Here is a 17,963-nt window from a genome sequence, read left to right on the forward strand (position 1 = left end):
AGGCATGTAGTGGTGGAGGTCTATAATCCCACATTCCAGAGGCTGAGGCAGAAGGATTGCTTCAAATTGTAAGTCAACCTGGGCTACATAGTAAGAACCTGTTTTAAAACAAACTAGCAAGCAAACAAACAAAAGTTGTTCTTCATGCCTGCAGCCTCTAGCCTACTACTCACTGTGAGAGGCACTCACTGTTGGGTTTATAGCCTTTTTTTTCTCTATACATTTGCATATATACATGTCTTTTGCATATATTATATGTAGTGGTTTGAATATGCTTGGCCCATAGGGAGTGTTCTGTTAGGAGGTGTGGCCTTGTTGGAGGAAATGTGTCACTGGGGTGGGCTTTGAAGCTCAGCCCAGTTTGGAAGAGTCAGTTTTTCTCCTGGTTGCAGTTGGATCAAGATGCAGAACTATCGGCAGATCCCGGGCGGCAGCTCTGCCCCCCAATCTCTAAGAACCCAGAGGAAGCAGGGCTCCCAGGTGCTCTAACCCTGGCATGATCTTAGGTAAGCAGACAGCAATGCTCGCCCCAAACAGGGAGTAACTGGGACCCACTAGGACCCAGACAGTCACTCCTGGCCCAGAGCACTGAGCAGATTTTGGGCCCCAGCTCTTACCCTAGTAGTAACACCCACCCCACACAGTTTTGATAAAACCAAGATAATAGGAAAGCCAGGTTCCAGTCAGGGACAGGGCAGGTAGCACTAAGGAGATCCAGATGGCAAAAGGCAAGCGCAAGAATATAAGCATCAGCAACACAGGGTACTTGGCATCATTAGAACCTAGTTCTCCCACATTAGAAAGTCCTGAATTCCCCACATCACCAGCAAAGCAAGATTCAGATTTAAAATCACTTCTAATGATGATGATAGAGGACTTTAAGAAGGACATAAATAACACTTTCAAAGAATTTGAGGAGAACACAGGTAGACAGGTAGAAGCCCTTAAAGTGGAAACACAAAAATCCCTTAAAGAGTTACAAGAGAACACAACCAAACAGGTGAAGGAATTGAACAAAACCATCCAGGACGTAAAAATGGAAGTAGAAACAATAAAGAAATCACAAAGGGAGACTACCCTAGAGATAGAAAACATAGGAAAGAAATCAGGAGTCATAGACACAAGCATCACCAACAGAATACAAGAGATAGAAGAGAGAATCTCAGGTGCAGAAGATACCATAGAAAATATTGACACAACTGTCAAAGAAAACACAAAATGCAAAAAGTTCTTAACACAAAATATCCAGGAAATCCAGGACACTATAAGGAGACCAAACCTAAGGATAATAGGTATAGATGAGAGTGAAGAGTCCCAACTTAAAGGGCCAATAAATATCTTCAACAAAATTATAGAAGAAAATTTCCCTAATCTAAAGAATGAGATGCCCATAAACATACAAGAAGCCTATAGAACGCCAAATAGATTGGACCAGAAAAGAAATACCACCCCCCCGTCACATAATAATCAAAACACCAAGTGCACAAAACAAAGAAAGAATATTAAATGCAATAAGAGAAAAAGGCCAAGTAACATATAAAGGCAGACCTATCAGAATTACACCAGACTTCTCACCAGATACTATAAAAGCTAGAAGATGCTGGACAGATGTCATACAGACCCTAAGAGAATACAAATGTCAGTCCAGATTACTATACCCAACAAAACTCTCAATTACCATAGATGGAGAAATCAAGATATTCCACGACAAAACCAAATTTACACAATATCTTTCCACAAACCCAGCATTACAAAGGATAATAGCCGGGAAGCTCCAATACAAGGAGGGTAATTATACCCTAGAAAGAGCAAAAAAGTAATCCTTTCCAACAAATCCCGAAGAAGATAGCCACACAAAGATAATTTCACCTCTAATAACAAAAATAACAAGAAGCAACAATCACTCTTCCTTAACATCTCTTAACATCAATGAACTCAACCCCCCAATTCAAACACATAGGCTAATGGACTGGATACATAGACAGGACCCAGCATTTTGCTGCATACAAGAAACCCGCCTAAGTGACAAAGACAGACTCTACCTTAGAGTAAAAGGCTGGAAAACAATTTTTCAAGCAAATGGCCCTAAGAAACAAGCTGGAGTAGCCATTCTAAAATCTCCAGCCTGAGAACACAAAGGGAGGGACTCATGGCTCCACCTGTATAGGTAGTTGAGGGTGGCCTTGCCTGGCATCAGTGGAAGTGGACACCCTTGGTACCTGAAAGTTTGGATTCCCTAGTGTTGGGGAATTTCAAGAGCAGGGAGGTGGGAATGAGAGGATGGTGGGAGCACATCCTCATAGTAAATGGAGGAGAGGAGATGGGGTAAGGGGTTAGGCATCAGTGGAAGTAGAGGGCCTTGGTACCTGAAAGATTGGATCCTCTAGTGTTGGGGAATTTGAGAGCAGGGAGGTGAAAATGGGAGGATGGTAGGAGCATACCCTCATAGAAACTCCCAGAATTATATGGATTAGATATGATAGAGGCAGGCCACCACAAGACTAGATTCCAGAATTCAAACACAAATTATTTTGATATTAATATTTGTTATGAGAATTGTATATTGCAGAATACACAGCCTAGGTGTATCTACTCATCAAGTGAGCTGAGCAGACCTGCTTGAACCTCTGATGTCCTGGAATTGCATCTGGATGCAGTGAAGACACAGACGTCAGAGGCTTATCAATTTACTCTTCTCCCTGCCCCTCTTCTAATATCTCAACTCCCATAATCAGCTTAAAGAAGTTAATGAAGAGTTGGTGCCCCTATTTCCTGGACTTGGGGACTGAGGTGGTTAATATTGGGCTGTCTTTCTAGGGAAAAGTAGTGGTTTTGTTGGAACAGGGAAGATTAGCTAGGATTTATTGCATAGCCATAACCTATTGGTAGAAATTTTTTTAAATGGTACAAAATTTACTTTGATTTCAGATTTAAGGTTTTCATTGGTATGAGCTTCTTATTGATATAAATAAAAGTGAGATTAATATTGTTACTCTCATAGGCATTGTGTCTATATAATACATTTAGGAATACAAGGCTTAGACCCAGTCCTTCTTTAACTTTTTAAAATTTATTTGAGATGGTTAGCCTGTGAGTTAAGGGCCTATAGCAAATTTATGGCTCTGAGTTTATTATTAGGGTGTTTTCTATATTTTATTAAGCTGAGAGGAGTTAACAAACAATAGTCCAGATTGCCTTACATGGATAGTTGGTTTTTTATCAAAATGTCAGAAGTCCACAGAATTGATGTTACAAACATTTCTGTATTAATGTCCATTTTGATTAGAGACCTGTCTGCTCCTGACAGCTTCCTGTCTTGGATTCTAAGAAGAAATTGAGCATCTTGGAGTTACTCCAGTTGTGGTGAGACAGCCATTAGGCAAGAATTACCTCTTTTCATCTACAGACAAATTACTGTCCAGAAAAGGACACACTTGCCGAATAGTCGACTGATTATATCTGCCAAGACAGAGTAATCAGCCCTTAATAATTCTGCATCACTCGGTCTGTCAGATGATCCTGGGCCAGAAGGCTGAAGATTGAATGCTTCAACGTTTTGTAGTATAGGGACTGTCCAGGTGCTCAGCAGTCTCTATAATTTGGCTAAGTTTTAGAAGCTATGCTTTGTGCTTCCCATAATTTCAGTTAACTCAGTCATTCTGGATTTCTGACGGGGTTGAAGAGTTATAGTCTCATAGCCAATCCTGGCTATTTACTTTGAGAGAAAAGGTTTGAGAGGATGGTTTTCAGCTGACATTCATTCTAAAGCCAAGAAAAAAAAGCCAGGTTCAGAATTAAGTCTTTTAGTTAGGATGGATGACAGAGGTTCTGTTTAGTCAACAAAATGATGGACTGGGTATTAGGTCTATCTTGTATCTTACTGACACAAATTGGTATAGTTATGCTCTAATTGTATTCTAAGAGAAAAGTTTTATTTTAACAGGAAGGGTGATATGTAGGAGGAGTTAAGGTGGGAGGAGTAAGGAGAGGAGGAGAAGGAGAGGAGGAGCTAGGTGACAAGAGTGGGGGGCAGGGGGACATGGAGGTGGATGTTTGCGTGTCCCCGCCAGTCAAAGACAGTTGATATATATATATAGGTTGGGTACTGGGTTACACTTCTGATTGATATTGAGCATTACCAAACTTATAAAGCCTTTGATTAACATTAAAAAAAATAGTATAAAAGCAAAAAGGAGACATGGGGATGGGATAGGGGTTTTCTAGGGAGGGGAAATGGGGAAAGGGGATGGCATCTGAAATGTAAATAAAATATCCAATAAAGATTTCTCCCCCCCAAAAGAAAAAAAAAAAAAAAAAAAAAAAAAAAAAAAAAAAAGATGCAGAACTCTCAGCTCCTCCTGCACCATGCCTGCCTGGAAGCTGCCATGCTCCTGCCTTGGTGATAATAGACTGAACCTCTAAACCTGTAAGCCAGCCCCCACTGTCCTTTGTAAGAGTTGCCTTGGTCATGGTATCTTTTCACAGCAATGAAACCCTAACTAAGACACTGTACTTAGGCTGTTACAAGTAAGCATTATCTTACAACTTGACTTATCAGTTCATTGTTGTCTTTGGCATCATTCTTTGTTGACACAGTTCTCTAGATATGGTAATTTTGGGTTGTTTTTCTGCTCAAGGAGACAGGCTCTCATGTTTCTCAGGCAGCCTTGATCTGTGGTATCATCATGCTTCAGCTTTCTGGGTGTTGAAATTATAGGAGTGCTTTACGATGCTCAGCTACCCGGTTCCTTTGAATGTATGCATAGTATTCTACTACACAAATATATAAACTATAAATATATGACCATTAACTTATGCATATAAGTATAAATGGTTTACTTAAATAATTTATCTTTGTTGACTATTTTGTTCTAGTTTTAAAGTATCATCAACTATATACATCTAACAAATAATAGTTATGTATGCATGTATATTTTATATGTATACAATAGCTACACATACATACACACATCTGTGTGAGTGGGCATATGCACATGCAACACATGCACAAATATGCACACACACACACGAACACACACATGCATGCACATGTATACATATTTATATTTGTACAAGTATTGTCTACACAATTCTAAGATTAATTTGCTCTGGTGGTTTGAATGTGCTTGGCCCATGGAAAGTGGCACTATTAGGAAGGGTGGCCTTGGAGGAAGTGTGTCACTGTGTAGGCGAGCTTTGAGGGCTCCTAGTACTCAGGCTCCATCTAGTGCAGAAGAGACCCCTCTCCTGACTGCCTGCAGAATCCAGAGTCTCCTCCTGGCTTTCTTTGGATCAAGATGTAGAATTCTCGGCTCTTCCAGCACCATGTCTGCCCACACTTGGCCATGCTTCACATCATGATGATAATGGACTTAACTGCTGAAACTGTAAGTCAACCTCAGTTAAATGGTTGCCTTTGTAAGAGTTGTCTTGGTCATGGTGTCTCTTCCTAGCAATGAAACACAACACCAAGACAATGGCAGTCCAGCAATCATAACCCTTCTTCAACAGGGCGGGCATGGGGAAACGCTGTCTTACTGGCTGTCATCTCCCACTGACCTTCTAAAAGCAAGCAATGGCCAGTGGGGCCTCAGCAGCCGTCCCAGTATGGTGTTGAGGCTGTACACTGCTGGAATACAAGAGTCTCCAAGTGGAAAGATCTGTGACTCAACTGAGCCAACAGAGCTGAGTAGATGCCTTTATTCCACTTCTGAGTGTCACATAAAGAGATACAAGCCATGAACTGTGACCACTCCATTAGGTGCTGGTCCACTCTGAAGTGTTCAAAGTGGCAGCAGGATAGAGTTTACTGACATCTTTGTGTTTTTCAGAGTTCAGAGGTTTCTGGAGTGGTGTTACTCACCTGAGGACAAAGTCATGGTGATACTTTCTATATAAAACTCTTGCCGCCTGATTTTTCTAATTACTCTGTTAATTTGAACATATATCTGATTATGTTGGTATTGATTGTCGCTGAGTGAACGTACATCTGGTTGGTTCACTGTGTCATTGTACTGTGAGCATCACTGAAAGGACACACGCTGGGCTGCCCCATCTCTGGTACTGTTGTAGGTCTATGCCCTGTTTCTCATACCTTATAAATCTGTTCCCTCTGTATGTGGGTATTTGTTTCTAATGAAAACCTACCTTCCGGTTTCCATCTGTGCCTGGAGCTGACCTTGTGCCACACTCTCCATACCCAAATCCTGCCAGAAGAGAGCTGGTCTCCCAGGAGTGCTGACACACCTGTGCACAGGTAACACCACCACTTCTGCTCAAATTCCTGGCCTGCTCAAATTATCTGGCATCAATGGGAGGGGAGGCTCTTGGCCATGTGAAGGCTTGATGCTCCAGTGTAGAGGAATGCTAGGGTGGTGAGGCAGGAGTGGGTGGGTGGGTGGTGGAGGAGCACCCTCATAGAAGCAGGGTAAAGGAGGATGGGATAGGGGGTTGCAGAGGAAAAACCAGTAAAGGGGATAGCATTTGAAATGTAAATAAATAAAACAGCCAATTAAAAAAGAAAACAAAAAAGGATATATCCAAAGCACATGCCTTTAATCCCAGAAAAATGGAGGGAGAAGCAGGTGGATCTCTCTGTGTTCAAAACCAGCCAGGGCTACAGAATGGGATCCTGTCAGGAAAAACAAACAAATGAATGTGATCTCTACCACAGGATTATTTGCTAGGTTCTACTGTGTCTTCTTAGAAAAGACACCGAAGTATTCATAGCACCTTTGAATGTAACCTTGAGAACAAAGTCAGATGGACAAAGAGACTAAGGAGCATGACTTATGACAGAGAGACAAAAAGAATGCCGTTCAGTGACAGAGACAAGGTTGCTATGTGACTTCCTTAGCCAATGATTGCTGGCTAGGCTGGAAACAGAGAGGCATGTAGCAGGTCCTTCCATAAAGTCCTCAGAGACAGCAGGACACTGCCAACACCTTGCTTTTGAACTTCTTGCCTCTTGAACTGCGGCACAATACATCATTGTCATTTAACCCACTCACGTTGGGCACTTTTTCATAGTAGCCCTAGGATATTAGACCAATTCCAAAGGCCAGGGCTTCTGTCTTGCTGGCTTTCTCACTTTCTCTTGCCTTCCTAAAGGCTGGCTCACTTAGAAGATGAGTTTGCCTGTTAGGTGTAGTGATGTAAAGTAACCCTGGCATTCAGGAAGCCAGGGTTTGAGGCCAGTCTGAGAGACACAGCAAATCTCTGTCTCAAAAAGCCAGCAAATCAATAAATGATGATCTCAACGATATCAGCCATTTCAGGTATGACTAAGGAGAGAGTTTATAGGGCCATAAATACTTCCACTGAGATTTTAAAAGAGGGCTGGGAGGTCAGTCAGTGTGTGGCAAGGTCAGCATCTCTCCAGGTGGCTCTTGAAATGGTGTTGCACAAAGCTGTGTTAATGGGGTCTCAGATGCAATGGAGATGCAGGCATGAATGCCAAGAACATGGAAGTTCTGCTGAGGAAAGCTGACGGGAGTGAATAGAGCCAGCCTAAGGGAGAGGCCATAGCTAGCTTTGGGGGTGGGGTGGGGCTGCTCAACCCTGCTTTCATTTAGATGAGAACACTACCTGTCTTGGATGTTGGCCATGGAGCTGTGGCTGTGTCATTTGGTCCAATGATGTCTTGTTGGGCTCCTATCCCTTCCTCCTGTTTAGAATGGGAATTTACCCAGTGTTGTCATATCTCAGCACATCTAAGTTTCCTTTTGGTTGTATGAGAAAGTTTTGCCTTTCGGTTCAGAGGAGATGCAGAATTTGGACTTTTGAACAATGGAGGCTCTGGGAGATAGACTAAATGCATTTTTGCATTATGGGACAGCTAAGAGCCTTTGGGAGCCAAGGATGGAAGGCTGTATCCCTCATGCATAATGAAGGCTTGATCTCCAGGAGATGACATCATCTTGGGGGTAGTGACAACTTGAATAAAGAAGTAGGTCATTGGGGCATGACTTGGAAGGGTGTATTTCACTCATTGGTCCTATTCTTCTCTACTTCCTGGATACAACACAATGACAAAGATTCCTCTTCCACATCTTTCCCATAGTAACGTGGGTGCCTTACTACAGCCACAAAACAACTGCCACACCCACAAAACAATCACAATAGACAGGATGGGCTCAGACCTTTGAGTGTGCTCACATAAGATCGCCTCCTTATATTGTTTTTCTCAGGTAGGTGCCATAGCAACAGGAAACAAATAACATAGCATATAACTCAATGCTATCTATTCTAGCTAAACATGTGAAAAGCCCTATATTCAGTCTACAAAACAACAACAACAACAAACAAACAACAACAGCCCTATGAAACAACAAAACCAAAATACTAAAAAACTCAAAATGTGTTGAGGATCTAAAACTACAGGAAGTTTATGCTGATGATCCTGGCGCTTGGTAGTGTCTCTGTGAGTTGCAAGGCCTAGGGCATAGAGCCAGATCCTGACACAAAAAGCCCTGGGGAGGGGAGAGGAGAGGAAAGGGGTCAAGGAGAATGAGAGAAAGCAGGGAGAAGGGAGAGGGAGGGAGAGAAAGAACATGGGAGAAAGGGAAAGGAGATGAATGAATGGATGGATGGATGGATGGATGGATGGATGGATAGATGGATGGATGGATAGATGGATGGATGGATGATGAAAGAAGAGAGGGCAGGAGGGCGAGAAAGACAGGGAAACACATGAAGATGAAAAGTTTTAACAAGTCTAGGCAACATTTTTTTTTTTTTAGTGGACCACAAAAGTACAGGCAAGAAAAGCAAATTTGATAAAGTGATTCCTTGATCAAAACCAAGATGCTTCTGCACAGCCAAAGACAGTAACCAGCGAGAAGAGAGACCCTGCAGTGCAGCATTTGAGAATGGGGCTAACACCAGCATATATAAAGAACACGTGAACCACTCAACAGCATAAAAACAGACAAACCAACCAGCTGACCAATGATATCATGGTTTGAGGCTGAAATGTCCCACAGGCTCCTGTGTGTGACCACTTGGTCCCTATCTGTTGATGCTGTTTGGGGAAGGGTATGGAACCTTTGGGAGGTGAGACCCAGCTGGAGCAGGTGGGTCGCTGGCACTGTAGCCCTTGTAGTTTATAAACACAGGCTCATTTCCACTTCCCGTTCCCTTTCTGCTTGGGTTCCAGCAACTTACGCAGGTTTGAACAGCTCCCACAGTCACCACGATGTCTCTGCCACGAGGGACTGTATCCCCTCAAACTGAAAGCCAAGTAAAGTCTTCACCACCTAAGTTTGTTCTTGTCAAGTATTTGGTCACAGTGATGAGAAAAGCAATGGATACAGATACAAACAGAAATTTTCTCAAAAGACACGGCCAACAAATATACAAAAGTTTCTCAGTCCCACTAGTTATCAGAGAAATGCAAATCAAAACCATAGGGAGGCACTATCTCATCCCAGGATACCCATAGTAAAATAGAGAAAGGAATCGTAAATGCCACCACAGACAACAGTGCAAAGGTTCCTCAAATGACCAAAACTTAGAACTGTTATTGGATCTGGCTACCTCCAATTCAGAGTATAAACACGAGAGAAATGGATAAGTATATCAAAAGATGTAGGTATTCACATTTTAAATTCCACATCTAAGCTGTAGAATCAACCAAAGTGTCCATTAGTGGATGGGTGGATAAAGGAAATGTAGTCTATATACAATGGATTTTATTCAGTCTTAAATAAGAATGAAATACCATCATTTTGGAGCTCTGGAGGGCATCGTGTTCAGTTAAATAATCCAGCTATAGAAATACAAGCATTAACATTCCTGACCATTACCCATTGTGCACCAGTACTGCCTCATCACACCGTTCCACAGAGGTGTGCACCTAAGGTTGGGTGCACAGATGATCACCTAGCACATGCAAGGCCTTGGGTTAGGTCCACCTGCACTGGCCAGGAAAAGTGCTGGAATGATGTGTCCATGGAAACAAAGAGGGGAAACACAAAGCTAGACAAATAAGCTTGAGTAGCGGCTGCTGACAACAGATGAACCCGCCAGCATACCCCGCTCTGCCTGGGCTGTCTGTGCAGCAGAGAGCTCAGGCTGGGTAACCGACTCACAATGGAAATTTATTGCAAGGTAGTTGTGGAGATGAGGAAGTGCAAGATCCAACTGTCAGTGGGTTTAGTATCTGATTGGACTTGTCTGCTGACAGCTATGTCCCTGACATAGAAGGGACAAATGACCTGAGCTCCCTTAAGCCTTCTCATAATAAAAGGCACTACTCCATTCAGACAAGTGGTGACTGCATGACCTGATCATGTCCGAAATGGGGGACCTGGGGCCCCTGGGACCTCCTAAACTGTTGCATTGTTTAAATGTAGGTTAAGTTTCTAGATATGAATTTTGGTGGCCTGCCAACACTCAGTTACTACCGTATATTTAAAAAAACTAGTTGCCAAGGCTAAGTTTAAAACTTCAATAAATTATGTGAACAGGGACATGGCATATCTAAATTTTAAATCCACACTTTGTTTTTATTAATAAACATATTTTTCCTATCATTTGAGAGGCAGAGACAGTCAGAACTCTGTGAGTTTGAGGCCAACCTGGTCTACAGAGCAACTTCCAGGCCAGCCAAGGCTACATAGCAAGCCTCCATCAAAAAACAAAAAAGTAAGAAAGAAAAGAAAAAAAATCTGAGGTTGTTCTGTGAGGATGCCTTCTGGTCTTTATATTCATATGCACACAGTCGAACCTGCACACACATGCACACGAATTTTCTTACCTTCCTTTATCTTTTCCATGTATGTCTGTATGTACTTATTCATCTGTTGGATGTCTTTGAGGACTGCATTCCATACCCACCATTTACTGTGAAAGCCATCAATCACATGCCAGTTTTGATGTTGCTTTTGATAAAACTGCCTGATCTCATTGACATTTTTACGGTACTTTGCGTTCTTATAAGCTATGATCTGCGAGCTGTTGTGCAGTGGATAAGGCATACTAAGGAGGAAACAGGAAGGGAATAAGCTGTTGAATGTCCCCTGTACAGACAGACTCACCCCGTTCCCACAGCTCCATCGTCCCCTGTACAGACAGACTCACCCCGTTCCCACAGCTGCATCGTCCCCTGTACAGACCGACTCACCCCATTCCCACAGCTCCATCGTCCCCTGTACAGTCAGGCTCACCCCGTTCCCACAGCTGCATCGTCCCCTGTACAGACCGACTCACCCCATTCCCACAGCTGCATCGTCCCCTGTACAGACAGACTCACCCCGTTCCCACAGCTGCATTGTCCCCTGTACAGACAGTCAGACTCACCCCGTTCCCACAGCTCCATCATCCCCTGTACAGACAGTCAGACTCACCCCGTTCCCACAGCTGCATCGTCCCCTGTACAGACAGTCAGACTCACCCCGTTCCCACAGCTGCATCATCCCCTGTACAGACAGTCAGACTCACCCCGTTCCCACAGCTCCATCATCCCCTGTACAGACAGTCAGACTCACCCCGTTCCCACAGCTGCATCGTCCCCTGTACAGTCAGGCTCACCCCGTTCCCACAGCTCCATCGTCCCCTGTACAGACAGTCAGACTCACCCCGTTCCCACAGCTGCATCGTCCCCTGTACAGTCAGACTCACCCCGTTCCCACAGCTGCATCGTCCCCTGTACAGACAGACTCACCCCGTTCCCACAGCTGCATCGTCCCCTGTACAGTCAGACTCACCCCGTTCCCACAGCTCCATCGTGAGTGTTACCTTTGTTCAATCTTCTTCTCTAAGAGCAGTCTTTTAAAAATCTCCTTGGACGGCACATCCAACTCAAAGATGATCATGGGAATGATTGACCTCCTCTCCAAGAGATCCATCTGGTGTGAGGTGACAGGGTAACCATCGATGACCACACTAACAAACAGAAAAGCAAAAATCCCACAGTCCATTTCTCTCACAATTCTCTTGTGTCTTTCAGAACAAATCTCTGTCTTTGAGTATTCCTCGGCTTTCTCTTATGACGCTGTTGTTGTTGTTGTGCTTTTTTTTATCTTTACATCTTAATCCTTAGCCATCCTAGACCTCAAGGTGGGCAGTGTACACATGGGCACAGCTTTGAAAGTGGATGGAGGAGACACGCATTTGTACATTTGTATGCTCAGTGCCACACATCTAAGTTTTGGTAGAATCGGAGAGCCACACCTGTCACCTTGCAAACGGTGTGTCCTTGGTGTTATTAATATAAGCACAAACAACAGAATGAATGTAGGCAGACCTAGATTTCAAACCTGGTATAGAAGCTCTGTGCCTTGGTTTTTAGTACATTAGGAGAAAATTCTATTTACCCCTTTGAGTTGTTTTAAAGGTTAGAGAGCAGGCATGGAAAACAGTGAGAACAGGGCATGCCATGTACTATACACTGGGAAGGGTCACTTGAGTGGCTCTCAGGACTGGGGAGGTAAACCTAGGTTGGACAAGCAGTCTTCGTGATGGAATTAAGATGAAATAAACCCGTGACCCAACCAAAATTGTCCTCATAGGGGAAAACTGAGCACCAGGGGAGAGGTGACTCAGGGAGGACATGTCCACCCTCTCCCAAAGGTTGTCACCCCATGCTCACTGGCCCTTGAAATGAGAGAGGCTGTTCAATCCTTAGACTCAAACCCACCAGCAAAGAAGAGCCAGAAGGTTCTAACTATACAGTGTCTTGACTGAGCCAGAGGAGTCTAGGACCAGGACTCAGGACCAGAGAGTACCAGGGTTCACTGGGGTGTGACCAATGGCTGTAACTGACAAGCAAAAGTGTACAGCAGAGGAGGGGGAGCGGAGGATGAAGAACTCAATGTTTCTGTGCAATATGGCATTGTAGGAGGGGCATGGCTCCCTGTACAGGGACCTGAACCTAAAAGGAACTGTGTCCCTGGGACCATGTTGTCTGAGAACTAAGGAGACCTCCTCCTCCATCATCTGACAGAATGGTGAGAACTACTGGGGCAGGGGAGTTGGTGGCCTTGTCTGTGGGCTGTGCAGGAGTTGCTACAGAGAGTAATGAGGGCTGGGGGCGAACCGGCCATGGGTTCAAGTCACGAATCTTGACAGGAAAAGATGACGTTTCCATGTAAGTGCTCAGTCTGAGGAGTAGGCTGTGCTCCGCCCCTTCACAGGCACACCAAACTTTTTTAAAGAACCCCAAAATTCCTGACAGTTATTCCCGCCCCTTCCTCCCAGCCCCGCCCACTTACCCTATAGTGTTGCACACACTTTCCATCAGAGCGATATCTAAAGCTTGAATAGCCAGTTCGTCAGGTACCGTCATCCCCTTGTGAAGGTGCCAGTTTAACTTCACTGACAGCTCCGAATCTGGGTGGTTGATTAACAGTCCACGTAACGCATCTCCCACTGACAAACGTCTTAAGCCGTAGTCACTTGCTAGTTTTTTGGCAACTGGAAAGACACAAAGCATGAAGCCTATTTCACTCCACAGGTTCATTAGCGAAACTTACTTTCAGATTCCGGCTTATGGCACAGGTGATGAGCTTATCTTCATATTCTTCAAAGAACTATCAAGGTTGTCAGCAGTACTTCAGGTTTGTGACTTTAGGGTCTTGGTTAAGGAACCAACTGGGTTTCTTCTTTTCTTTATTAAACAATCAAACCAATGCTTAAGCAAAGTGCTTCTTCTGTGTGAGGTAGAACGTTCTGGGGAAGGACTGCAGTAATCCTGTGTGGTCGTGGTATTTGATATGCTGTTTGAGATAAGAATCTAACAATGCTACTGGACTGGATACACCATTCCCCGGTCCATCTGCGGATTCCAGGCTGCAATGAGGATAGCAAAGCCTATATCCACCATGGGTCTCAGTCAACCCTCTAGGAAATATTTTAATTGCCATACTTTAGATTTTGTTTTTATTTTTATTTGACCCATGTGTCTATCTTGTGTACCACATGTGTGCAGTACATGTAGAGACCAGAGAAGTATGTCAGATCCCCTGGAATTGGAGTTATGGGCAACCATAAGCTGCTATGCGGGTGCTGGGAATCGAACCTATGTCCTCCAGAAGAGCAACCAGCACCCTTTACTGCTGAGCCATCTCTATAGCTTCCTACTTTACATATTGATTGTGGTTTATAGCTTAGGAGACAGATTTTTTTTCTCCTGTGAATTTATTTGAGTGGCATGAAAATTGAATTCTAACTTTACAGTTGTTGGGAACCAAAGCCTGCTATAATAGAATAGATCAACAGAGGCCATTGACTGAGACGGGGTTCCTTTTTTTTTTTTTTTTTTTTTCGAGACAGGGTTTCTTTGTATAGCCCTGACTGTCCTGGAACTCACTCTGTAGACCAGGCTGGCCTCAAACTCAGAAATCTGCCTGCCTCTGCCTCCCAAGTGGTGCTGGGATTAAAGGCGTGCACCACCACCGCCCAGCGAGACGGGGTTCTCTTGACTGTTCCCAAAGGTCAGGTGAAATCCCAGAGCCTGAACATTGGTTCTCCTACAAACTCTGGAACCAGATCTGCCCACATCCTAAAGCTAAATGAGCTTTCAAAATCAGGCCTATTGTTAAAAACCACATTGGATTTCAACAGAGAGGAGCCAGCTTGTTATCTGTTTCCAGCCCCAGAAATGGATTTACTTCAAATGAGAACATTCTGTTGTGCTTGGGGAATGCAATTAAGAATCTGACTTCTTTGTCAGATTAAGAAATTTAAAACTTAGAAAAAGAAACTTAAAAATTACATTTATTTGTGTGTGTGTGTGTGTGTGTGTACAGGTATATATGTACGTGTGCATGAACATGTGTATATGTGTGAAGGCCAGAGGAAAATCTCATATATATATATATATATATATATATATCTCACGCCACTCTTTAGATTCTCTGTCTCTCTCCCTCTCCCTTCCTTTCTCCCTTCCCCTCCCCCCCTCTATCTGTGTGAGCATTCTGAGGCAGGATCTTTAACTGGCCTAGACCTTTCCAAGCAGACAGGCTGGCTGGCCTAGGGGAACTGTCTGTCTCAGCTTTCCTAGAGCTGGGATTACAAATGTTTTTTTTATATGGGTTCTGGAGCTTGACCTTAAGTCCCATGTCTACAAGGCAGACACTTTAACCATCGAGCCAATTCCATGGATCCCTGGACAAACAATGTAAAAGAATGATTTTTTTTTTTAAATTAATCAATTAAAAAAGGACACCAATAAGTAGCTGGATTGAGGGAGACAATGAAGGATATGAAAAAGAAATTCGATAAAGAGGGAGAGAGGAAAGGCACAGGGAAGACACCCAGAAGCACCGGTATGATGAGCAAGTGTGTGGTGGAGGGAAGGGAGAGAGAGAGAAGCAGAACAGACTGTGTACTGTGAAGTGAGGTAGAACTGGACACTTGAGGAACAGCCTGAGTAGCTTGCGTTGCCACCTGAGGCCATGGTGATGTCCTAGCGTGCTGCTGCCAAGGGCCATGTCTGGGCCCATGGTCTACAGCAGCAAGGGTCTGTGTCAATGTCTGTGCCCCATGTTACTGTCAAAGGCCATAATGACGTCCCTGCTCTGGGCTGCCGCCTGGGGCCATGTTGCTGCCCCAGGGCTATGTAGAACTGGCCTTGCCCTGCATAGGCTGCAGAATTCTGGATAGTGAGTATGCACCTTGCCTGGGCTGGGCTGGAGAGCTGGCCCTGGTGGTGTGATTGTGGGAGAGCTGACAGTCTGAACAACTCAGCTACCACCCAGGTCCTGGTCCAGGGCTTTAGGTGGTCCACCCCAACATCCACCCCATGTGTGAACTGCTGGAGGGTGTGAATGGGGTAGATTCTGTAGGTCCAAAGCTACGGGATCCCCATGACACAGGGTAACAACAGGATGTCCAAGAGGAGCCCTGCTGAGAATCCATACTGACCAGTGCATTGCAGCAGAAGTCAGAGGCTCTGAATCAGAACAATGACTCACTGCAACAAACATTTGAATGTAAAAATAGTTTAGGTAAAATGGTTGTCTTAGGGTTTTACTGCTTGCTGGGACTGGAACATCCCTCCCACCCCCACCCCAGCCCAGGACGTACCAGCTTTCTGTTTTCCAACTCCCTCACTGCCTAAGCTTGGCTGTCCTGGAACTTGCTCTGTAGATGGACCTTGAACTCAAAGATCTGCGCAGCTCTGTCTCCTGGGATTAAAGGTGTGCACCACCAGGCCTGGATTTAAGCTTTTCTTCACCTAGAACTTGCTCTTCCCCAACCTGGCTTTGAACTCAGAGATCTGCTTAGCTTTGTCTCCCGGGATTAAAAGTGTGCAGCACCATGCCTGGACCTAAATTTATCTGGGTAGAATCTTATCCCAAGTTCACCACTCCCTTAACTCAATTTAGTATCTTTGAACACAGGATTCAGTCCCATTTTATTCCCTAGTGCCCCTATGATACTCAAACCATGTATTATATATATTTCCTTTCTAAGCTTGCTATGCTTGTTCAAAACACTCTTCGTGAGACTTATCCAGAGAACAAAATCTGTGATGGGAAAGGTTTCTGAAACTTCCTTTATTGATGCAATTAATCTGAGTCTCTTAACTTAGTCTTAGGCAGACTCTTCAGACCAGGGCAAAAAGCAGCCACATTCTTCACCAAAAATACCACAAAAACAGTCTCTAGGTCACATACTGAAGTTCTTCTCCACTGAAACTACTTGGGCCTGGTCTGCACAGTTTAAATCACTTTGAACAACACAGTCTTCCATATTCCTACTAGGATAGCTCATTAAGCCCCACTTAAAACGTTCCATGGCTTTCAAAATCCCCAAATCCACATTCTTCCAAACAAAACATGGTCAGGCCTATCACAGCAATACCCCAGTCCCTGGTACCAGCTTCTGTCTTAGTTAGCGTTTTACTGCTGTGAACAGGCACCATGACTAAGGCAACTCTTATAAGGACAACATTTAATTGAGGCTGGCTTACAGGTTCAGAGGTTCAGTCCATTATCATCAAGGCAGAAACATGGCAGCATCTAGGCAGGCATGGTGCAGGAGGAGCTGAGGAGTTCTACATCTTCATCTGAAGGCTCTACTGGAAGCCTAGCCTCCAGGCAGCTAGGATGAGGGTCTTAAAGCCCACACCTACAGTGACACACCTACTCCAACAAGGCCACACCTCTTAATAGTGCCACTCCCTGGGCCGAGCATATACACACCATCACAATGGTATACTGTGTGATACACCATGACATACCACAGCTTCCATGGATAGATTTTATTTTGTTTTATTTTTCTTCTCTTTTCATGGGTAGGGAGGTTGCAGGGGTGGGGTGGGGGGAGGACAGATATCAAGAGATGGGGATATGAGTGGGATTGGGGTGCATGATGTGATATTCACAAAGAATCTATACAAAGTTTAAAGAGAGAAAAAGGAGAGATGCTTGAGAAGAACCAACCAGAAATCCTGAAAATGGGTATCTCAATAAATCAAATTTAAAACAAACAATTGAAAGCATCACCAACAGCTTAGATTAAGTGGAAGAAGACCATGGCTTGAAGACGAAACCTGAAGACTTATCATATTCAGAGAACAATAAATAATAATAGGACAGAATAAACAAGACACTTGAGATCTACAGGATACTATCAAAAGATCATTTTAAGAGGAGTGTGATCAGTTTAGACAAGAAATACAGGCAGACAAGAAAAAAGACAGGTCCAGAACTAAGTGTTTTAGTTAGGAGAGGTGACAGAGGTTCTGGTTAGTCAACAAAATGATGGACTGGGTATGAGGACTATCTTGTACCTCACTGGTACAAATTTGCATAATTATGCTCTAATTGTATTTTGAGAGAAAAGTTTCATTTTAACAGGAAGGGTGATATGTAGGAGGAGCTAAGGTGGGAGGAGTACTGAGAGGAAGAGAAGGTGTAAGGGGAGGAAGAGAAGAAAGAGAGGAGAAGCTAGGTGATGAGAGAGAGAAAAAGAGAGGGAGATATGGAGGCAGTTGTTCACGTGTCTCCACC

General features: G+C 43.9%; 1 protein-coding gene across 8 annotated transcripts in view; it reads right to left on the bottom strand.

The window, feature by feature from the left end:
* Ak9 (adenylate kinase 9) overlaps positions 1–17,963 on the bottom strand; it is a 134,202-nt gene that overhangs the window by 8,357 nt on the left and 107,882 nt on the right. For all 8 annotated transcript variants that reach the window (XR_013105481.1, XR_013105483.1, XR_013105482.1 and 5 more), the window contains 3 exons: positions 13,215–13,416; positions 11,740–11,886; positions 10,760–10,980 (listed from right to left, as the gene is read on the bottom strand). Coding sequence is in view for 4 of the 8 variants with exons in the window: in XM_076917161.1 (XP_076773276.1) it covers positions 10,760–10,980; positions 11,740–11,886; positions 13,215–13,416 (570 nt within the window). In the remaining 4 variants the exon portion in view is untranslated. The remainder of the gene's footprint in view (positions 1–10,759; positions 10,981–11,739; positions 11,887–13,214; positions 13,417–17,963) is intronic.

This window comes from Arvicanthis niloticus, chromosome 20 (assembly GCF_011762505.2).
Source record: "Arvicanthis niloticus isolate mArvNil1 chromosome 20, mArvNil1.pat.X, whole genome shotgun sequence".
NCBI lineage: Eukaryota > Metazoa > Chordata > Mammalia > Rodentia > Muridae > Arvicanthis > Arvicanthis niloticus.